At 42.0% G+C, this 22,132-nt stretch overlaps 1 protein-coding gene across 1 annotated transcript in view; it reads left to right on the forward strand.

Annotated features, from left to right (window-relative positions):
- The window catches only part of dnah2 (dynein, axonemal, heavy chain 2), a gene marked incomplete at both ends in the record, with an annotated part of 428,475 nt that overhangs the window by 20,720 nt on the left and 385,623 nt on the right, over window positions 1–22,132 (forward strand). The window contains one exon of the mRNA XM_080450915.1: window positions 6,506–6,663. Coding sequence (XP_080307041.1) covers window positions 6,506–6,663 — 158 coding nt within the window. The remainder of the gene's footprint in view (window positions 1–6,505; window positions 6,664–22,132) is intronic.

Genomic DNA, 22,132 nt, shown 5'->3' on the forward strand with positions numbered 1-22,132 from the left:
GAGCACTGGCATGCTCGCTTAGACAGAGACACATGTGAGTGCTCATGATGTGCGCACGCTGGCACGCGCACGCACGCACACACACACTCACACAAGATATGTTCAGATGCAGTGCACGCAAGTAGACATACACATAGACACATTACATGCACGCACGCTTTGTATCACCATGGCACATTTACACATGCAAAGACACACACGCATGTCTATTACTGTACTTGTTGTTGTTTCTTTCAATGTTAAATTATTGAGGTTCTGACAGTTCACATTTGTTGTAGCGTACAATTTGTGTAGAACCACTAATTATTTCGGCAGCTTGACTACCATAATCATAACAACAAAATAGCAGGAACCACAATACAGAGACATTACGTTAGACAATAAGAACATTTTAATGAAGTAAAATAAAATAGACAAACACAAGTACACCACCGGTTTGACATGACATGATTGCATATTCCAGGAGTATCTTTTCCTTTTTTACATATACTGTTCAATAAGGTACATTGAAGCTCAGTCTAGAGGGGTCCACTGCATTACTGTACTTGTGAGGACATAAACATTTTAGGACAGTGATTTTATGATTGGTATAAAAAAGAAACGAAGAACACTAAAGCCAAAATTAGCCGATCTACAACCTCACAATGCAGCACCCTGCGCCGTGTTGTGGGCTTGTAGATCGGCTATTTTCGGTGCGCGACACCGGTGCACAACTAAGTTTAAATCAGTGGTAAGTCTAACCCCAAATCTTTTTAATATTTTCCTAATTGTAAGCCTAATTAAGATCTAATCTTTTTTAAACCATATAACAACTTCTTGCGAGGACCAGGCAAATTGTCCTCGCAGTGTGTCTTTCTCAAATTCTACTCACAAGTATAGTAATACAAGTGCGGATATACACACACGCACACACACACACACACACACACACACACACACACACACACACACACACACACACGCTGGCGGTATGTGTGGGCACCCAGGCATGCAGGCGGGGAGCCGGGCTGCTCCGTAGCCCCTCTGTCAGGATTAAACCAATGATCAGAGAAATGAAAGGGAGGCTGTCATTCCACATGGACCCCTGTTCACATCATCCCCAATAATTACATCTTCTACACACACACACACACACACACACACACACACACACACAGACACCATGCCTGACTGACACCCAGCACATCAAGAAGGGGCTTTTATGAAATGTGATCCTGCTTGAATTACCCTCCTTTAAACATCACCTCTTTTCCCCTCATCTGCGCTATAAAGACACACGCGTGTGTGCGTGTGTGCGTGTGTGTGTGTGCGCGTGTGCGTGCGAGCGTTAGTGGGGGGTCAGTGAAATTGTCTAGAATTAGGTGTGGGGCAAATTACTCAGGAAGTGTGATGAGTTACTATTATCTCACTACTGTCATTACTCCTTCAAAAAGCAATTTTAATGACTTTAATTATTCGTAGTTATTAGTTATGTTACTGGTCATATTACTATATTACTTTCTCTACTCACCCCCATTCCAAAAAAGTGATGTACAATACAAACGTGTTTAGCCTGCTCCTTTTTTAGAAAGGAATCCACTTTGTTGGAACAATAATTAAAAAACAATCGTCAAACTGCACACATTGTAACCTCTCATATATACTTTTGTATGTAATGTATACATACTATATGTATATAAAAAAATCTATGAAAAAAGTAATGCAGAGTTATTTTGATTAGTAACAGCTGTATAATTATTACTGTTTTGGCAATTGTAATGCCTTATACTACTCGTTACTGGGGAAAGTAATAATATTACAGTAATAGTTTATAGTTCATACTTTCTTTTACTGCCCAACACTGATAGGGTTTGTGTGAGTGTGTATTTGCATACCTAAATGGTGCATGTTTGTAAATGCCATGCACGGCTGTACAGTACATGTAAAATACTGTGTGTGTGTGTGTGTGTGTGTGGGTGTGCGTGCGTGCGTGCGTGGCACACGCGTGCGCCCGTGTGTCGCCCTGAATCGTTACAGATGTGTGCCTAACTCTGCTGTGCAAACATCTGCTGGGACCTGTAGGGGATATGCAGACCTAACTACTTCAATCTGGAGACTTAAAGTCCATGAATATGATGAAATATTCAGCTGAGGCCGAAATGTTGTACAGGAAAGTGCCTCAAGTGTAAAATAAGCGCTGGTTCTGTCATTTGAAGTCTGTACCATGTGTGACCCTTTGGTATCAAAGTGGAGACTTAGCAGATTCAAGCTGTCATGCACTCGGCCTTGTATTCTAATCTTTTTTCTTTTTACCTTTTTTTTGTAAAAAAAAAAACACTTCACCCTGGTGTCCCTGCTTTGGGCATATCATTATACAGGGAAAAAAGTCAAGTTTAAAAAAAAATCCTTGTAGATTGGCTATTTTTGCTATTCAACATGCAGTGAAGTATAGGGCGTAAGTAGTTTTAAATAGGGGCTTAAGTAGTTTTAAATAGGGGCTTAAGTAGTTTTAAATAGGGGCTTAAGTAGTTTTAAATAGGGGCTTAAGTACAGTAGTTTTATATAAACAACCAGCCCAGTCCTGTTGAGAGAGTTACGGCACTCTTTGATCTCACTGCGAATGTATGTGCATACGTGATATGTATCACGTATGGAGGGGGGGGGCACTGCGACGGGACGCGGGATAACCCCACGTTTACAACTACTTTTGCCTGCGCACTTCACCGGGTATGGACTAGTCTAGATAAGTTATAGACCAGCGGTTGTCATGTTAACAACCCTGAAATTAATATGTATTTGGCCATGGACCCCCACCTGAAAATGTCTTGTGCCGGGGAATTTTCCCTGGGCCTTTGTTTCTACCTAGTTTTTTTTTTTTTTTTCAGTCTAGCCTAGTTTGGTCCCTTGAAATTGTTTGATTGCCTATGCTGTTTTTATGCCATGCTTTTTAACCTGTAGCACTTTGAGATTGGTAAGAATGTTAAGTGCGTTATAAATAAAATGCATGTCATACATGAAGGATTGTCACAAGTCCCAGATCCACATTTGGAGCCACATCATTCCCACGTGGATCCTCAAAGCCACATGATTCGATTTTTTATCTCGTTTGTTCTCGCGAAAATTACACCCAAAATGATTGACAACATTCTGAACACATTGTGACACCCGGGCGGATGTCTCTACTGAGCGACATCTAGTTTCTGCTTTCAGTTGACTTTGGAGGCAAATGCATTAGTTTAACCCATTAAGGCAGTTTTTTTTGAAAAAAAATGTTTCTATATCAGTGGTTCTCAAACTTTTTCATGTCAAGGACCCACACAATGATATGGATTTGGCCGCGGACCCCCATGTCAAAATATTTGTGTTCCAGGGACCCCCCAGAAGCAAAGATTTGAGTTACAAATGTTCGCTTTGAAAAAATATATATTCAAAGATTTGCACACATTCTCAAAAATAGCAGATCTACAAGCTCATAGCGCGGCACTCGGTGCCGCGCTATGAGCTTGTAGATCTGCTATTTTTGAATAGCCAAAGACATCTAAAATGACACAGATGCGTTCCCGGATTGAATGGGTTAAAAGTTGAGTATTTTCATTAAGTTTTCCTCTTTTCAATTAGCCCGAAATGGTATTTTTTTCTGTGTGTCATGCCCAGCCCAGCCTTAGTTTAAATTTTCATTAATTACAACCACCTTCATCACCTTCATTCGTTCTCCGTATTGGCCATGGTATCAGAGTTCACACCAAAGCCACTCAATTCCCACCAGTTTCCGCACCTCATTTAACCCGTTAAACCCGGGAACGCATTTTGTGTCATTTTTTGATTTCTCTGGCTATTCAAAAATAGCAGATCTACAAGCTCATAGCGCGTCACTTCGTGCCGCCCTATGAGCTTCTAGATCTGCTATTTTTTAAGAATCGTGAAAAATGCGTGCAAATCTTTGAATATTTATATTTTTAATGCGAACATTTTTAACTCGCATCTTTGCTTCTGGGGGTCCCTATAACAAAATATTTTGACATGGGGGGGGGTCTGCGGTCAAATGCATATAATTCTGGGGGTCCTTGACATAAAAAGTTTTGAGCACCACTGATATAGCTACAGTACATAGGTTTTTTTCAGAAAACTGTTAGGATTTAGAAGACATTTTGTAGAATCGGCCCACAGGCCTTAATGGGTTAATGTCGAATCTTCTTGTGGAGCATAAAAAAAGAAAAACCTAACAATGTGTTCTCTGAAGCGACTAATGTCTGGTTTATACTCTGCTTGTGTGCTGCGTCGCTTCACCCACACATCTATAAGCTCACAACGCGTCGCGGTGCAACGCGTTGTGAGCTCTGCTATTGTCGGTGCGCGCGACACCGGCGCAGAACCAAGTATAAGTGGTGGGAAAAGTACTCAAATGTTTTACTTAAGTAAAAGTATCAATACTGCAATGTAGTAAGTAAAAGTCCGGAATAAAAAATGTACTTGAGTAAAAGTACAAAAGTATTGGCATCAAAATGTACTTAAAGTATCAAAAGTAAAAGTACTAAAATGTTTGAAAATAGCCGATCTACAAGCTCACAACGCGTTGTGAGCTTGTAGATCTGCTATTTTCAAATAGCCTAGGTATAAAATAGGGCTAAAGTGGTTAATGTATGTTTTATAATATAATAATTTATATCTGCAAAGTAACTAGTAACTAAAGTTTTCAAATAATTGTAGTGGAGTAAAAGTACAATATTTGCCTCTGACATGTAGTGGAGTAGAAGTAAAAGTATAGACAATTGGAAATACTCCAATAGAGTAATAGTACCTAAACATTTTACTTAAGTATAGTACTTGAGTAAATGTACTTAGCTACTTTACACCACTGAGTATAAATCATCATAGGCTAATACCTATGTGTCCGGCCTGGGTTATTCTGTCTATCTCTTGTGTAGTTAATGGGTTTGTGCTGTAATGCCGTGCTCTGCATTGGTTGTAGTGTACAACAGCGAGCGGTTGCTATAGATCATCATTGAACATGTAATACTTGTCAGTGGTGGAAAGTAACTAAGTACATGTACTCAAGTACTGTACTTGAGTACAATTTTGAGGTATTTGTGCTTCACTTGAGTATTTCCAATTTCCAATACTTTTACTTTTACTCCACTACATCTCAGAGGCAAATATTGTACTACATTTATTTGAAAACTTTAGTTACTTTGCAGATATACATCATTACATTATAAGACATACATTAACCACTTCAGCCCTGTTTTATACCGAGGCTATTTGAAAATAGCCGATCTACAAGCTCGCGTTGTGAGCTTGTAGATTGGCTATTTTCAAACATTTAGTACTTTTACTCTTGGTACTTTAAGTGCATTTTGATACCAATACTTTTGTACTTTTACTCAAGTAGATGTAGAAGTCCGTACTCTTACTTGTAACAGAGTACTTCTACATTGCAGTATCGCTACTTTTACTTAAGTAAAACATTTGAGTACTTTTTCCACCACTGATACTTGTAAATGGGGGGGTGTCTGTGACGGCAGCCACAGAAGGTCATCATTAATATTGTTATCTTGTGCGGAGAGCCGTGTGAGAGAGACAACGTTTTAGTTTTTTTTCTGTTGTAATGTACAATTTGTTTTGTTATGTTTATTACTATATTTTATTATACAAAAAAAGAACCACAGTGGAAATACGCTCTCGACGGATAAGTACAAAAATATAATGTTCATGTACCGTGTATTCACTGTCTGGTAGAAACCTTGTATCTCCTTATTTCAACTTAAAACTATGTTTTGCACGAATGTAGTGAAAATAGATGATCTACAAGCTCACTACACGTGAGCTTGTGACTTGTAAATCAGCCTTTTTTTGTTACATATTCGTAAGTGAACGTTTAGTCTGTCTTTTGAGTTTTATAGACATTCAACCAATGGAAAGTATCAACAGGAGCTTGTGACTAAATGATAACTGCATTGGATCCGTTGGAACACGGGCCAATTCCTGAAATGTAACAGTTTTGGACATACCAAGGTTTCTGCCCGTGAGCGATGACCTTGCGATTTTGTCAAAGAAAAACGTCAAATTTCTCATTTCTATGTCAGGGGTCTTCAACAGGGGGTCTGGGATCCCTAGGGGGTCCTCAGAGTTACTCCAGGGGGTCGGTCAAATCTTTGATAGGATTTTTTTTTTTTTTACATGAACCACTTCAACCCTAGCATCTCTATTCTGTGGAACATTAGCCGAAAATAGCCGATCTACAAGCTCACAACGCCTCGCGCTGCGAGGCGTTGTGAGCTTGTAGATCGGCTATTTTCGTGGTGGGGGAGGGCAAATCAAGTACCAAGTATTGAAGGTTTAGGTGTTTAAATGTCCGAAATGAAAAACAAACCCATACATTTACACAACACTGATGATAGTCAATGAAGCCATCTGTGAAATCTATGAAAAAGTTTAATCTGCAACACAATTGTGCTGTTGTGTGTACTTCGTAGATAAGATGTAGCAATAACAAAGTCTTTGATCTGGACCCTTGTGTCACACACAGATGGGTAATGAGATCATCCGCCTGTGCTGCCAGAGCATCTCTCTGGACAGGATCTTCCAGGGCTTCGTGAACTCCAGCAGGCAGACCCTCCACCACTGCATCCAGTGCTGCCTGGACTGGAAGGACCTCTACCAGCACGCCGCCCAGATACACCGCAAGTACGGCAACACACACACACGCACGCACACGCACACACACACACACACACACACACACACACACACACACACACACACACACACACACACACACACACACACACACACACACACACACACACACACACACACTGTACACCAGTGGTGTAAAGTAACAAAGTACATCTCCTCAAGTACTGTACTTAAGTAAAATCTTTAGGTGTTTTCACTTTCTTCAGTATTTCCAATTTTCAGCACTTTTACTTCTACTCCACTACATCTCAGAGGCAAATATTGCACTTTTACTCCACTACAATTATTTGACAGCTTTAGTTACTAGTTACTTTGCAGATTTAGATTATTATCACACAACAAACATTAACCACTTCAGCCCTATATATATATTTTGGCCATTTGAAAATAGCCGATCTACAAGCTCACAATGTGTCGCATCGCGACGCATTGTGAACTTGTAGATCTGCTATTTTCAAAATATTTTAATACATTTTGAACATTCTGCATAATCAGTAGTTTTACTTTTGGTACTTTAAGTACATTTTAATGCTAATACTTTTGCTCTTTTACTCAAGTACATTTTGAATTCCGGAGTTTTACTTGTAACAGAGTATTTCTATATTGCAGCATTGATACTTTTACTTAAGTAAGACATTTGAGTACTTTTTCCACCACTGCTGTACACACAAAAATGTATTGGTTGTTCAGTGGTTCTTATTGGGTATGGTTGAGGTGCTATATAGCACTGGTGTTGTATAAAGAACCCACTCAGCCCCTGTATGGTTCTCTACTGGTTCTTGAGCTTAGTTTTTAGACCAGTTGTCTTCAACAGGGACCCCTAGGGTGTCCTCACCCTATAGGATCCCTAGGGAGTCACTACAGGGGGCGGCCAAATCTTTCTGTGATAGGACGTTTTTGAGCGGTGTAGCCGCTCCTATAAGTGGGTTTGGGACCGTCGTGAAAAGACCGTCGTGAAAATGTGTCTTTCCCTGTACTGTGATTGGCTGACTCTATTCACACCCTTTTCGCTGTACCGTTATTGGCTGACTCTATTCAGACCCTTTGCTTTGATTGGCTAGCGAGACGCATGATGGAATTAATAACCTATAAATAGCACCACGCACTTCAATTTATATATATTCAATTTTTTTTTTTTTTAGTGAGCTTCCATCACTGTGATGACCACTGTTGTTTCTAAATAACACCGCTCACTTCACACTGGGTGTGATTTTTGCCAGACCCAAGGGGTCGGGGCTTACATGAGGCTTTGTATCTGTTTTCTCCATACATGGGCATGGTCACTTTGTCCCCCGGCCCCAGCCAAAAAAGTCTGTCCCCCTTTCGTCCCCTTTCGTCACGAACTATTCATGACATCATTATTATGTCACAAAAATGATAAAATGATTTATGCTTTTCAGTTATAAAGTGGTTTGTAGGTGTGTTACATACTAGGACTTCATTCTGGGTCTGGCAGAACCAGGTCTCCTGGTCTTGTTTTTGGGCGGTGAAACCGCCCCTATAAGTGAGGTTTGGAAATTTGTACAATTATCCTGCGCTGTGATTGGCCAAAAATTTACCCGCCTAACCCTGCACCGTGATTGGCCAATCACAATCTATTCAGGACTGTGATTGGCCAGTGTCACATGACACATGTGCATAGCCCTATATAAGAAACCATAACTTAAAAAAACCCATAAATTTGTTTTTTTTAAGTTATGGTTTCGTCCATCATAAAGAGTGTTTCAATAAATGTATTTATCTTTTGTACATGATTGGTTGACTCCATTCAGTATTGTGATTAGCTAGCAAGACACATGCTGTGATTGGCTAGTGATACATATGACGAAACTAATCTAAAACCACTGTGATGTGACACTATTTTTAACCATTGTACATCGGAATATGACTTTCATAAAGAGTGTTTCAATACATTTATTTATTTTTTGTACATGATTGGTTGACTCCATTCAGTATTGTGATTAGCTAGCAAGACACCGCCCACTTCACACAGGGTGTGATTTTTTTTTTACATTAACCACTTGAACCCTAGAATCCCTATTCTGAGGGGAACATTAGCCGAAAATAGCAGATCTACAAGCTCACGACGCCTTGCAGCGTGAGGCGTTGTGAGCTTGTAGATCGGCTATTTTCGGCAAAGAGGTTTGGGGGGGGGGGGTGTATACAATTAGAGTGTATGCACATTACACGCACACATACTTTAATATATCGTGGATATTTTGTGCAGAAACGTACGAACATGCACGTGTGCAGTTTTAAACAGTGTTTCACCAGTACAGACGGCCTGAAATTCCCCACAATTCATGAAAATGCAACGTCGACAGTCTCTCTCTCTATCTCTATCTCTCTCTCTCTCTCTCCCTCTCTCTCCTGCCTCTGTTGCTATAGAAATGACAGATTGGCCCCACACTAAATAGGGGCATTATAGTGCAGTTCAATGTAATGACAGCCGATGAGAGAGCGGGCGCTCACATCACAGGGATATTGAACGCACCAACGCACTGACACAAAGCACATCACACTGTAAGCACCTCCTGGCGTACTTATCAGCTGACAACCTCTGACATGTGGCCTTGACTGGCAAGTTACATCATCTCAGGCTCTCCCAATGGCAAACTATACTCACATGGTGCAAAGTAACTCAATTACATTTACTCAAGTACTCCTACATCAGGTGTCTTCAACGTTTTCAGGCCAAGGACCCCCTAGCTGAGAGAGAGATGAAGCAGGGACCCCCTCCATATTGTATAAAATCGTGTTTTAGCTAAACTTTTGCTGCTCTTTTTTCCCCTCTACACCTATAACTCTTTGCCAAAAATAGCCGATCTACAAGCTCACAACGCCTCGCAGCGCGAGGCGTTGTGAGCTTGTAGATCTGCTATTTTTTGGCTAAAGTTCTCCTCAGAAAAGGGATGCTAGGGTTCAAGTGGTTAATGTAAAAAAATCACACCCTGTGTGAAGTGGGCGGTGTCTTGCTAGCTAATCACAATACTGAATGGAGTCAACCAATCATGTACAAAAGATAAATACATTTATTGAAACACTCTTTATGATGGACGAAACCATAACTCGAAAAAAACCAAGTTTTGGTTTTTTTCGAGTTATGGTTGCTTATATAGGGCTATGCACATGTGTCATGTGACACTGGCCAATCACAGTCCTGAATAGACTGTGATTGGCCAATCACAGCGCAGGATAATTCTACAAATTTCCTGGGCCCAGATCTCAGCGCAGGAAAATGTACATTTTTCCAAATCTCACTTATAGGGGCGGTTTCACCGCCCAAAAAAAAAAAAATCATATCACACAAAGATTTGGCGGACCCCCTGTATTAACTCTGAGGACCCCCTGTTGAAGACCCCTGCTCTACATAAAGGGAATGGGATTGTTCACCCCCAAAAAAATACTTATTTTCTATCAATTACACACCCCATGAAGCCTTGAATTCATGCAGATTTTTTTTGTTTTTGTTGCATTCCTAAGCCAATCATTTGATAACCGGCGAAAAGATGCTAAAAATTATTGGCTTAGGAATGCGACAAACTAAAACATCTTCATTCTCCATGAATTCAAGTCTCCATGGGGTGTGTGTAATCGATTGAAAAAAAAGTCATTTTGGGGGTGAACTATCCCTTTAAAGTACAATTTTGAGGTACTTCTCCCACTGCACCCTGACAAAACAGATCACCGTAAGCGCCTCCATACTTATCAGCTGACAACCTCTTAACATGTGGCCATGAGCGGCACGTTACATCATCTCAGGCTCTCCCAAGAGTAAGCTACACTCGCACCAGATTCTCATCACCGAAAACCAAACTGACAGGAAAATAAGTCGCCAGACATCCCTGAACAAGAGCCTAAAAGCCCCGCTAGCGGCCCCTAGAGGCCGTGCTCTGCTCCTAGTGCTTATTGTGAACGAAATAAAAGAAAGTACCAAAAATAAAAAGCTACAAAGGGCATATAGAATACCTTTTTTCTCCATTGGCCCAGAATATCCGATTGTCTCGGTTTCATAAACTGACAAGTACATTTTGGCCTGAGGAATCCCTGTTTCAAGTTGCATGTCAACCAATCTGGGAACCCATCGTCAAAAAAAAAAGAGGAAAAAACTGCGCCCTCTGCCCTTTTTCCTTTGAATTTGACTCTGGGGGGAACCTCCCAATAGACATTCCCACTGACAACATTTCTCCCACGGAACACTAACAGCATTTTTCCCACGGAACATGGATCGTTTTGGTTATAAACCCACTTGTTTCTATAATGGAAGAACAAGTTAAAATGTCACTAACTTTTCCGTGGTGTTGTCGGCTCCGAGGGCGCCATTGTTGAATGAGTATTTGGGCTTGTTTCCAGTGGGAACACATTAAAAAAAGCTAACGCACAGATGTAAATCCCGCCCACTACATTTGATTGGGTTGATTGGGTTGCTTCCTGATCTAAGGCCCGCCCACTTGTTGGCCAACGTTCACACGTTCTGAATGGCCCTCCCGACAGATGCAGTAGCGTAGCTCGGAATCTGTTCTTGAGAGATTACGCACAGATTGTCAACACACTCATTAGATTAATTTGTGAGATATCTTGTTTGCAAGTTGAACTGTTGGCATAAGGGAGGCACCAGATGCAATGTGAAAGTGCGGACTAGCCAACACCGACTTGGGACTTTGGGACTCCTGAATCGCTGCCCTCCACACTTTTCCTGCTGTATACTGTGAGCGTCCATGTCTCAGCCCCGTACAGCAATACTGACTCCACTGTAGCCACGAAACAGCTCTCTTGAGGTCACCTGCCATGTCACATTTCCACACACTCCTCATCCCATGCAAGGCAAAGTGCCCTCCGGACCTTCAGATCCTGTTCCATCCAAGCAGTCCAGGCACCGAGATATTTGGAGTCCTCCACTACCTCGAGGTGGCACTAGAGGAAAGAAAAGGCCATGAGGGTAATGGAAATGAGTAATTTCATCCTCCAGGGAATCCAGCCAAGAGTTTTTGAGATATCTTATTTTGGAACAAAGTGTTGTATGGACCAACCGACTGACCCAACCTGCTGCAATCCATACATTTTGTTAGCGAATAAACCTTCCAATCGGTATGGTATGTTAATTCAATATAACTAACACAACTGCGGTGGTTGTAGTTGGTCTAACTGTTCTTCTACTGAGAAATCTATATCCTGTGGGCAGCTATACGGCCACTATAGGTTGACAAGAGGTACTGCATGAAGCTCAAAGTACAATTTATCCTGTGCTCAAACAAGCTTTCCGTTACAGCTGTACAGTAAGAATATTGCCGTTCTAGTTGGGAGACCTGGGTTCAAATCCTGGGTAGGACATGAAAATGATGGACTGCAGCTTCAAAGCTGAATTAATAATAATAATCATCAGACAACTTCTGTGGTTTAACCCATTAGGACCGGGAACGCATCTGTGTCATTTTAGATTACTTTGGCTATTCAAAAAATAGCAGATCTACAAGCTCATAGCGTGGCACCAAGTGCCGCGCTATGAGCTTGTAGATCTGCTATTTTTGAAAAATCGTGAAAATGTTTGCAAATCTTTGAATATATATTTGTAACAAAAATGTGTAACAGAAATCTTTGCTTCTAGAGGTCCCTGCTTTAAAAAATATACATAAAAAATGTATATTTAAAAATTATTTAAAAATAATAGCAGATCTACAAGCTCATAGCGTGGCACTCGGTGCCGCGCTATGAGCTTGTATATCTGCAATTTTTGAACGGCCAAAGAAATCTAAAAATGACACACAGATGCCTTCCCGATCTAAATGGTTTAAATGTAGACGAGGAGGAAGAGAGAGCACACGAGGTCAAAAGTGAGTGTTACTAAAGAGAGAGAGGAGACAGCATGTCAGAAGTTGTTTGTTTTCTCCACTTGCCAGTCAGTCATTTGGTCAGTGATCTTTGTGCGCGGCTGACTTTCACTTCATTACTATGATTGCTCTTAGAGAAACGCCTGAGGGGCCCCTCTCTCTCTCTCTCTCTCTCTTACACACACACACACACACACATACACATACACACACACACACACACACACACACACACACACACACACACACACGCCAGAAACGGAGCCGGTCTAGCCTCTCCTCCGGGCCTCTCGCCGTCTGCACGGGCAATCGACCTCGTCCAACCAATTAAAGACAACGCTTAGTTCCCGATCGATGGCCGGGGGCGGGGCAGGGTGAGACCGGGGGGGGGAGAGGAAAGGGAGCTTAAATGCCCCCGTTTATGCTCTGTGCCATACCGTACGACGGTGTTGCCACACCGGCCAAAATGGCCGATCTGCAAGCTCACACAATGCTCGCGGCCGCAGCACTTTGTGAGCTTGTAGATTGGCTATTTTTTTTGAGAGTACGTGACACCATCAACAAAGTATACATTTGGCTTAATACTCTAAAACGTTTCCAAGAGATAATGTTGAGACGGTGCAACGCGTGTCAGTCAACAAATGATACCCATAGAGCAGTGGTTCTCAAACTTTTTCATGTCAAGGAACCCCAAAATGATATGTATTTGGCCACCCACCCCCATCTCAAAATGTTTTGTTACAGGGACCCCCAGAAGCAAAGATTTGAGTTACAAATGTTTGCTTTAAAAAAATATAAATTCAAACATTTGCACACATTTTCACGATTTTTCAAAAAATAGCAGATCTACAAGCTCATAGCGCTCGGTGCCACGCTACTTAAAATGATTGCGACGCTTTATTAACACATTTTGCTGGGGACCCCCTAGTACCACCCCTGGGGGGGGGACCCCACTTTGAGAACCACTGCGTTAGAGGCGTCCAGTGTCAAGATGTTGGGTTGCTCAAAGAGGCCTCCGATTTCTCGCCCACGCTCCAAAACATACATTAACCACTTCAGTCTTATATAAACTTTGTCTATTTTAAAAATAGCAGAACTAAGCTACATGTTGTAAGCTTGTAGATCTGCTATTTTCAATTTTAACATAACATGTGAAACTGGACTTCCTTTATAACGAGTACTTTAACTTTTTTAATTTTGATACCAAGCGCCACCTTGTGGCTGAATGGCCACACTAAACGTTCTAATCCTTGCAAAAGGAGGAGCTAAGATTCTGTGGGCGTCAACTTTTAAAGGTACGTTTAGGTACCTCTGAGGTCCAATAGGCGGCAATAGTCGGCCGTTTGAAGATCGCGCATGAACGAACAGATAACCACTGTATGGACGCTGCATGACTAAGGGTCTCCGCATTTTCGTCAGAAATTGTTTGTGCGAGTGTTTATTCTCCCCACTCACACAAAAAGCTCCAGTCCAATCGACTTGTGTTTGACTTTACGCTTTCCTTTATTTATAAGAATTTCCGAGGGGGCCATGAACTCTAAATGCCTCGGGAGAAAGACGGCCACCTTTTGAAAAATATATGAACGCCCCTCCCCTCCTCTCCTCTCGCTCTGCGACTGGCGGGGGGGGGGGGGGGGGAGGATGGAGTGATGCTGTGAGGGAGGCAGAGAGTGTTAAAGTAAAGAGAGGCGGGATCTGTTTTTCTCCAACATTCAGATATCACACCGGCGAGGAAGGGCTGTCACCCTGCACAGCCTAATATCACAGCCAGTCCACACACTGAGTTCAGCCACAGGGCAAGAGGGGAACCGGGGGGGAGGAAGAGGAGAGACTGGGTTAGCCTCTGGGTAAGAAGAAGAAGAAGAGCAGGGGAAACGTTGGGCTCAGAGGGCTAAAGGAAAGGTGCTGTACACCGCCATGAACTTCCTCCACTGCTAGAATACAGTATTAACGGCATACAGTCAGTGGTGTAAAGTAACAAAGTACTTTACTCAAGTACTGTACTTACAGTAAGTGCAATTTTGAGTTATTTTTACTTTATTGGAGTATTTCCAATTTTTCCACTACATCTCAGAGGCAAATATTGTACTTTTACTCCACTACAATTATTTGAAAACTTGTAATAGTTACTAGTTCCTTTGTAGATTTTGATTATTGATACTTTTACTTACTGTAAGTACAAAATGTGAGTACTTTTTCCACCACTGCATAGCATACAGTATATAGAAAAACAACACGCAGCGGGTTGACACAGACGGGAAAGAGAAAAAAAAGGAGAAGGAACGAGACGTAGTGACAAAGGGAAGCAGAGAGGGAGAAGAGGAGAGGTATAGAAAAAGGAGACCCGGCAGAACAGGAGGAAACGATACCGTGACCGAAAATTCAAGGATTATAACGTTGCTGTCGGGGCAGAAACCTTGTATCTCCTTTTTTCGTATTTTTCATAATTGATGCCCTGTTTTTTTTATTACCATTGTGAGCTGGTCCATCTGCTATATTATTATCTGACATCGTCTTAAAGTTTGGAAAATCTTTGCTTATGCCCAAAATAGGGACGCCATGTTGACAAAGTGGTTAAGACTCTGGGTTTTATAAACTAGAGTTCGGGGCCGCACACACCTCTACGTCGTACCGCAGAGCCGAACAATATGCCTGAGTCATAGTGTGGAAGGCTTTGTCAGAGTACCCGTTGTACCCTCCTGTCTGTGTGCCTTTTGTGCTCTGCTGCTGAGTCACAGTGACCGTGCACCGTGGCTCTCCCAGTAGACCATTTGAAATTATAGGATATTTAACCATTGAAAAGTATTATATATATATATATATATAATATATGTATTTGGCCGCGGACCTTCGTCTCAAAATATGTAGTTCCAGGGACCCCCCCAGAAGCAAAGATTTGAGTTAGAAATGTTCGCTTTAAAAATATATATATATTCAAAGATTTGCACTCATTTTCATGATTTTTCAAAAATAGCAGATCAACAAGCTCATAGTGCAGCACTCGGTGCTGCGCTATGAGCTTGTAGATCTGCTATTTTTGTATAGTCAAAGTATTAAATAATGGTTTAAGTGGTTACACAGATGTGTTCCCGGGGGTTAATCGGTTAATAAGAGCTTGTGACTAAATAATAATTACATTGCGTCCATTGGAACACACGGTTCTCTCTCCCATCTCCTGAAAAGGACAGTTTTTTGGGCGGTGAAACCGCCCCTATATGTGAGGTTTGGACATCGACATTCGATTGCACCCCCCCAACCCTGCACTGTGATTGGCCACCAGTGTACCCCCCTAACCAATCACAGTCTATTCAGGACTGTGATTGGCTAGTGAAACATGACACATGTGCATAGCCCTATAAATAGGACTATGCACTTAAAAAAAACACATTTATGGGTTTTTTTAAGTTAGGGGTGTACAATGGTTGGTCCACAATATTACTTTTCTTTAAGTGAACTTCCATCACTGTGATGACCACTGTGACCACACTGCCCACTTCACACTGGTGTGTTTTTTTAGACATATGAGGTTTCCAGCCGACGTTGACGATAGGTATAGACGTTTTCAAAAGCACTGCTAGCTGCTGCTGCTCCAGCGCAGGAGTGTTGGATAGAGGTGCGAGAGAGAGGCTGCATCAATGGAGCGTGTGGAAGGCGCACCCGACGCACCTGAACATACCTCACTATCTCTGGCACCAGTACACACAACGTTTTCCCCACAACTTGATGCCGGAGGAGAACTGGTGAAACGCTGTGAGAAGAAGTAGTCGTCAGCATAACAACACTGTGACTGCTTGGAATCTCATTTATCCCATTGAAACCGGGAACGCATCTGTGTGTAATTTTTTAGATTCCTTTGGGCTATTCAAAAATAGCAGATATACAAGCTCATAGCGCGGCACCGAGTGCCGCGCTATGAGTTTGTAGATCTGCTATTTTTGAAAAAATCGTGAAAATATGTGCAAACCGACATATATTATTATTATATATTATTTTAATAATTTTTTGTAAAGCGAACATTTTTAACGCAAATCTTTGCTTCTGGGGGATTCTACAAATGTCTTTTAAATCCTAACAGTTTTATTTTTTTTTACAAAAACAGTGGTTCTCAAACTTTTTCATGTCAAGGACCCCCAAAATTATGTCATTGGCCGCGGACCCCCATCTGAAAATGTTTTGTTCCAGGGACCCCCTGAAGCAAAGATTTTAGTTAAAAATGTATATTTATATTCAAAGATTTTCACACATTCACAACTTTTTTTTTTCAAAAATAGCAGATCTACAAGCTCATAGCGCGGCACTCGGTTCCGCGCTATGAGCTTGTATATCTGCTATTTTCGAATAGCCTAAAGAAATCTAAAGTGACACAGACGCGTTCCCGGACTTAATGGCTTATTGGTCCCTGCGGGAATCCCAGCATTGCAAAAAAAAATTCCCCTCAAAAATTGGGCATCAGCCAGGGGAAGTTCAGCTCCTCTCAGGGGGGGAGGGGAAAAAAAGTACAAATGGATTGATCTAGCAAATGGTGCAGAACATAACCAAAAATTGAAAATCCATCAGCAAATTGTCACCACCTCCACAGGAGCCAGAAATGCAGCGGTACAGTGCTGTTCTCCTTCCTAAGCTGCCGCTGTCCAATTTAGACATTACACTCATTCCTCTTTCCTGTGTGGTATCTCGGTCTCTCCCCGCACAGAGCAACGAGAGAGACATTCTAGTAACAGTGGCTTTCAAAGTGGGGGGTTGGCGGGCGCCCTCCCAGCTGGGCTGCCGGGGGGCGCAAGCAAGGCCATTTAAGCCATTAAGACCTGGGAAAAAAATCTGTGTCATTTTTAGATTTCTTTGGCTATTAAAACAAGAAGGACATGACAAGTCATATTATACTGTGTGTGTGTGTGTGTGTGTGTGTGTGTGTGTGTGTGTGTGTGTGTGTGTGTGTGTGTGTGTGTGTGTGTGTGTGTGTGTGTGTGTGTGTGTGTGTGTGTGTGTGTGTGTGTGTGTGTGTGTGTGTGTGTGTGTGTGTGTGTGTGTGTGTGTGTGAGAGAGAGAGAGAGAGAGAGAGAGAGAGAGAGAGAGAGAGAGAGAGAGAGAGAGAGAGAGAGAGAGAGAGAGAGAGAGAGAGAGAGAGAGAGAGAGAGAGAGAGAGAGAGAGAGAGAGAGAGAGAGAGAGAGAGAGAGAGAGAGAGAGAGAGAGAGAGAGAGAGAGAGAGAGAGATTGTTTTCATAGACCAGGTTTCTGCCCGACAACAGCGATATCCCCAGTAGTCAGTAAAGTAAAGCAGGAGTCATTAATCAAACGCTAATAATGTTTTTTATATAAGTGGTGGCAACATTTTTAGACACCACACGGGTCTTCCCAACACTAGCGAAGATTAAAGTCAGGGTGAACATGGCCAAATAATAACTTAATAGCCAAACTAGGTCTAATGAAGCACCCTAGCATTTGGGCTAACACTGTTGCCTGAGGCCAAGTTGCACTGTCTGCAACTGTTGCAGTGTTGAAGGAAGGGAGCGGAGGGCGGTTACTGCGGGGGACGGGCCGTCTCCCCATTGGCTTAAAGGACAGGCAAAACGGGGAAGTGTCCCCATTGGCTTTAAAGGAGTGAAGGACAGCCAGGACAGCCAATGATTGAAAACATGTTGCGAATATGTCGAAGATGATGCAAATTATGTAAGATGACGATTATGTAAGATGACTGTTTATAGACTCAGGCGCTCTTCGAGCACCTGGTAAAAATAGCAGTACTACAAGCTCATATGAGCTTGTAGATCTGCAAATTTTTTTTTTTTATCGTGATTATTTTTTTTGCAAACCTTTTGAAAATACATATTTTTAAAGCGAACATTTGTAACTCAAATCTTTGCTTCTGGGGGTCCCTTGAACAAAACATTTTGAGATGGGGGTCCTCGGCCAAATACATTGAATTTTCGGGGTCCTTGACATGCTATTGTATATGAATTGAATACCAAGGCCCTCATTGGAAACAAGTCCGCAAGGACTTTTATGAACGGACCTGTTAGACAAAGTATTTTAAATGTAACTGTGCTGTTTTACATTTTTTTGCCTAATAAAATATTCAATCAATCAATCAGACAGACATGAAAAAAGTTTCAGAACCACTGATATTATAGCAGCATAAGTGTTTTTGAAAAACTGTTAGGATTTAGAAGACATTCGTAGAATCCCCCCAGAAGCAAAGATTTGAGTTACAAATGTTTTCTTTAAAACATAAAATATATTCAAAGATTTGCACAAATGTCCACGATTAAAAAAAAAAAACAGCTATTTTTGAATAGCCAAAGAAATCAAAAAATCAAAAAATCAGTAACTTTACATTTATTTGGGAAAATAGCGAAAATAGCAGATCTACACGCTCGCAATGTAATGCATGCATTGTGAGCTTGTAGATTGGCTTTGTTGCTATTTACATTTTATTTTTAAAGCCATTTCACAGTGTGTGTGTGTGTGTGTGTGGGGGGGGGGGTGCATAGTCAGAGGCTATGGCTATTTGAAGATCCTTGGCATGGAACAGTAAGGAACCCCTGCTCCATAGTAAACCTTTAGGGCAGCAGGAAGGACAAACTACATGTCCTGCTTATCCATACTGTGTTCAATGGACATTTTGGCCCATTTTCCCATAATACAAATATATATATCAGTTGTGTAATACCTGGGCACAGGAGAGACTACCCAAATAAAACACTGGAGCACTCGACTGGTCTGCACCTATTTATTATTGTTCAGGGGTGACTGACGTTTCCACTCGCGTCTTCCTCAGAGTCAACGGTATTATTCTCTCTGTTTCAAGTTGTCCCTGTTGAGCACCGACGAGCCCTTCTACTGCACCTTCAACTGGCTGAAGCACGCTGGATCTGCTTATAATAATTTCCCCGCAAGATTTTATTTGAAAATAGGCAATCTACATCGCGACGCGTTGTGAGCTTGTAGATCTGCTATTTTCCAATAGCTGATGTATATGTTAAAATGCTCATGTGGCCCATAGTCGCTTCGTTTGGGCCGGTTTTCCTAGACCTGGTTGCTTGTTTCTCTCACAGAATCTGGCAACACTGGCTGGACACAACACTTTGTACATATTTCAGTTGTATGTGGTTCCCATGTGGACTTGGGGATCCACATGTGAATGGTATCGTCCCATATGGATCTCGGCCTCCATGTGAGCCATCCTGTCTGACGTACCTGTATCTATGATGTATGACTGCACATTAACCCCTATCCGTGCCCCATTGACCATCATTGTACAATGAAAGTTAAGTATAAAACAGATGTGGGAGAAAAAAAGGATAATAGTGGTATACTTCTTTCACTTACTAGCAAAAAACTTTGATCGGTTCAGCGGTTTGCAATATTCGATCCGAACACACACATACACAAACACACACACACACACACAGACTCACTGACCCACAGACCGACCCTCTCATAAATGGCTGGTGTCCTGCAGAGCCGTGCCGTTAAAAAAAAGAGCCAAAGTAAACCCTTCTCAGATTGTATATCTCCCACCATATAGCTGTGTGCAAAAATATACTCCTGCCTTTTTGTATTTTTCAAACATGAAATAGTCTATTTATTTGCGGGATGTACAATAGTAGCATCAAAGCTATGCACATCATAAGGCTTTGTGTTCCATAGACAGACAGACAGACAGACAGACAGACAGACAGACACGGAGGCATTCTGTCTCCCAGGCAGCATGGCGGACAACAAAGGCTTACGCGGCCTCATCACACAACACCTTGACTTCACAAAGCAATAAACCAGGTGTTGAGCCTCTCTCGGTGGCTATAGCCTCGCGGAATCTCTCTCTCTCTCTCTCACTCACTCGCCGCCGGTCCGTCTCTCTTTCCATTGTGTACGTTCTTTTCCTCCCGTCTTTCACTACCTTTTCCTTCCCTCCTCCTCTCTTGCTCGCTCTCGCTGCTTCATGCCCGTCGCTGTCTCGTCGTCCTACTCCTCCTCGTCCAATTTAACCTGTTAAACACCGGGAACGCATCTGTGTCATTTTTTGATTTCTTTGGGCTATTCAAAAATAGCAGATATACAAGCTCATAGCGCGGCACCGAGTGCCGCGCTATGAGCTGAAGATACGTGATTTTTTACTCAAATCTTTGTTTCTGGGGGATTCTACAAATGTCTTCTAAATCCTAAAAGTAAAAAATATATATATATTTGGCCGTGGACCCCATCTCAAAATATTTTGTTCCAGGGACCCCCAGAAGTCGTAACAGAGTTACAAATGTTCGCTTTAAAATATATTCAAAGATTTGCTAAAAAAAAATCTAAATTAAAAAAGAAAATCAGATATACAAGCTCATAGCACGGCACTCGGTGCCGCGCTATGAGCTTGTATATCTGCTATTTTTTTATATAGCCAAAGAAATATTAAAACCGTTCCCGTTCTCAAAGAGTTAATGCCGCAAGGAGAGTGCAAAGAAAGAAAAAAAAAAAAAAACTCATTCAGAGGATGGATCAAAAATTGAGGCTTCACCGCGAGGACGGCAGCAGCCATGAATCAACGCCTGGCCTCCTCCGTTCTCTGTCTGTAGGGTTGCTGTCGGCCAGAAACCTCCTATCTCCATATTCAAACTTATTTTTCCATAAATAAATACCCTTCTTGATCATACTACAGCGTCACACAAAAGCATCCAAAGTTCGCGACGCGTTCCTAGCTTGTAGATATGCTACTTTTGCAATTTTTTTATTTTAATCCCGAAAAGTAATAGTTTTGGACAGATGAGGTTTCCACCCGACAGAGACGATCGCTGTGTCGCGCTGTTATAAAGCCCTCAGACTTTATATAACGGTGTCGCTCAACCGACGGGGTTGTGAGCTTGCAGATCGGCTATTTTATCGGCTATTTTTCGACACTGCGCACACATACTGCGCATAAATCAGGGGTAACGGAACGTAACGTCTATGTCAGTGGTTCTCAAACTTTTTCATGTCAAGGACCCCCAAAATTATATGCATTTGGTCGCGGACCCCCATCTCAAAAGTATTGTTGCAGGGACCCCCAGAATAGAAGACTTGCAGTATGTGAAAAAAAAATCTAAATGTTCCAAACATTGTTGAGATTTTTCAAATAATAAAAAAAAAAAAACAGATCTACAAGCTCATAGCGCGGCACTCGGTGCCGCGCTATGAGATTGTATATTTGTTATTTTCGAATAGCCAAAAGTATGACATAATGGTTAAGGGTTGAAATGGTTGTGTGATGCTATATTAACACATTTTGCTGGGGACCCCCTGGTACCCCCCCCCCCCCAAGGACCCCCGGGGGACCCCACTTTGAGAACCAATGGTCTACTGTATGTGCACATTCAACAGCTTCCTTACGTTTTATATAGTCCTCATGGGTGTTAATGGACACGGGGTGGTTTCTGCGTCGTATATATGTGTGTTATAGTGTGTTACTATAGTGCGATATTATATCTCGGTATGTCGGCCGTAGTGACAGATGATAAATGTGAGGGTGACCACAGACTGCCCTCCATCCTCCCTGTCCTCCCGGTGGCCTCTCTCTCTTTGCTTGTTTTTCCTCTCTCTCTCTCTCTCTCTTTTTTTTGTACCCCCCCCCTCCTTCCTTGCTGTTCTTCTCTGAATTTCTGCCGTT

This window comes from Gymnoscopelus braueri (genome assembly GCF_963280865.1).
Source record: "Gymnoscopelus braueri genome assembly, chromosome: 15".
NCBI lineage: Eukaryota > Metazoa > Chordata > Actinopteri > Myctophiformes > Myctophidae > Gymnoscopelus > Gymnoscopelus braueri.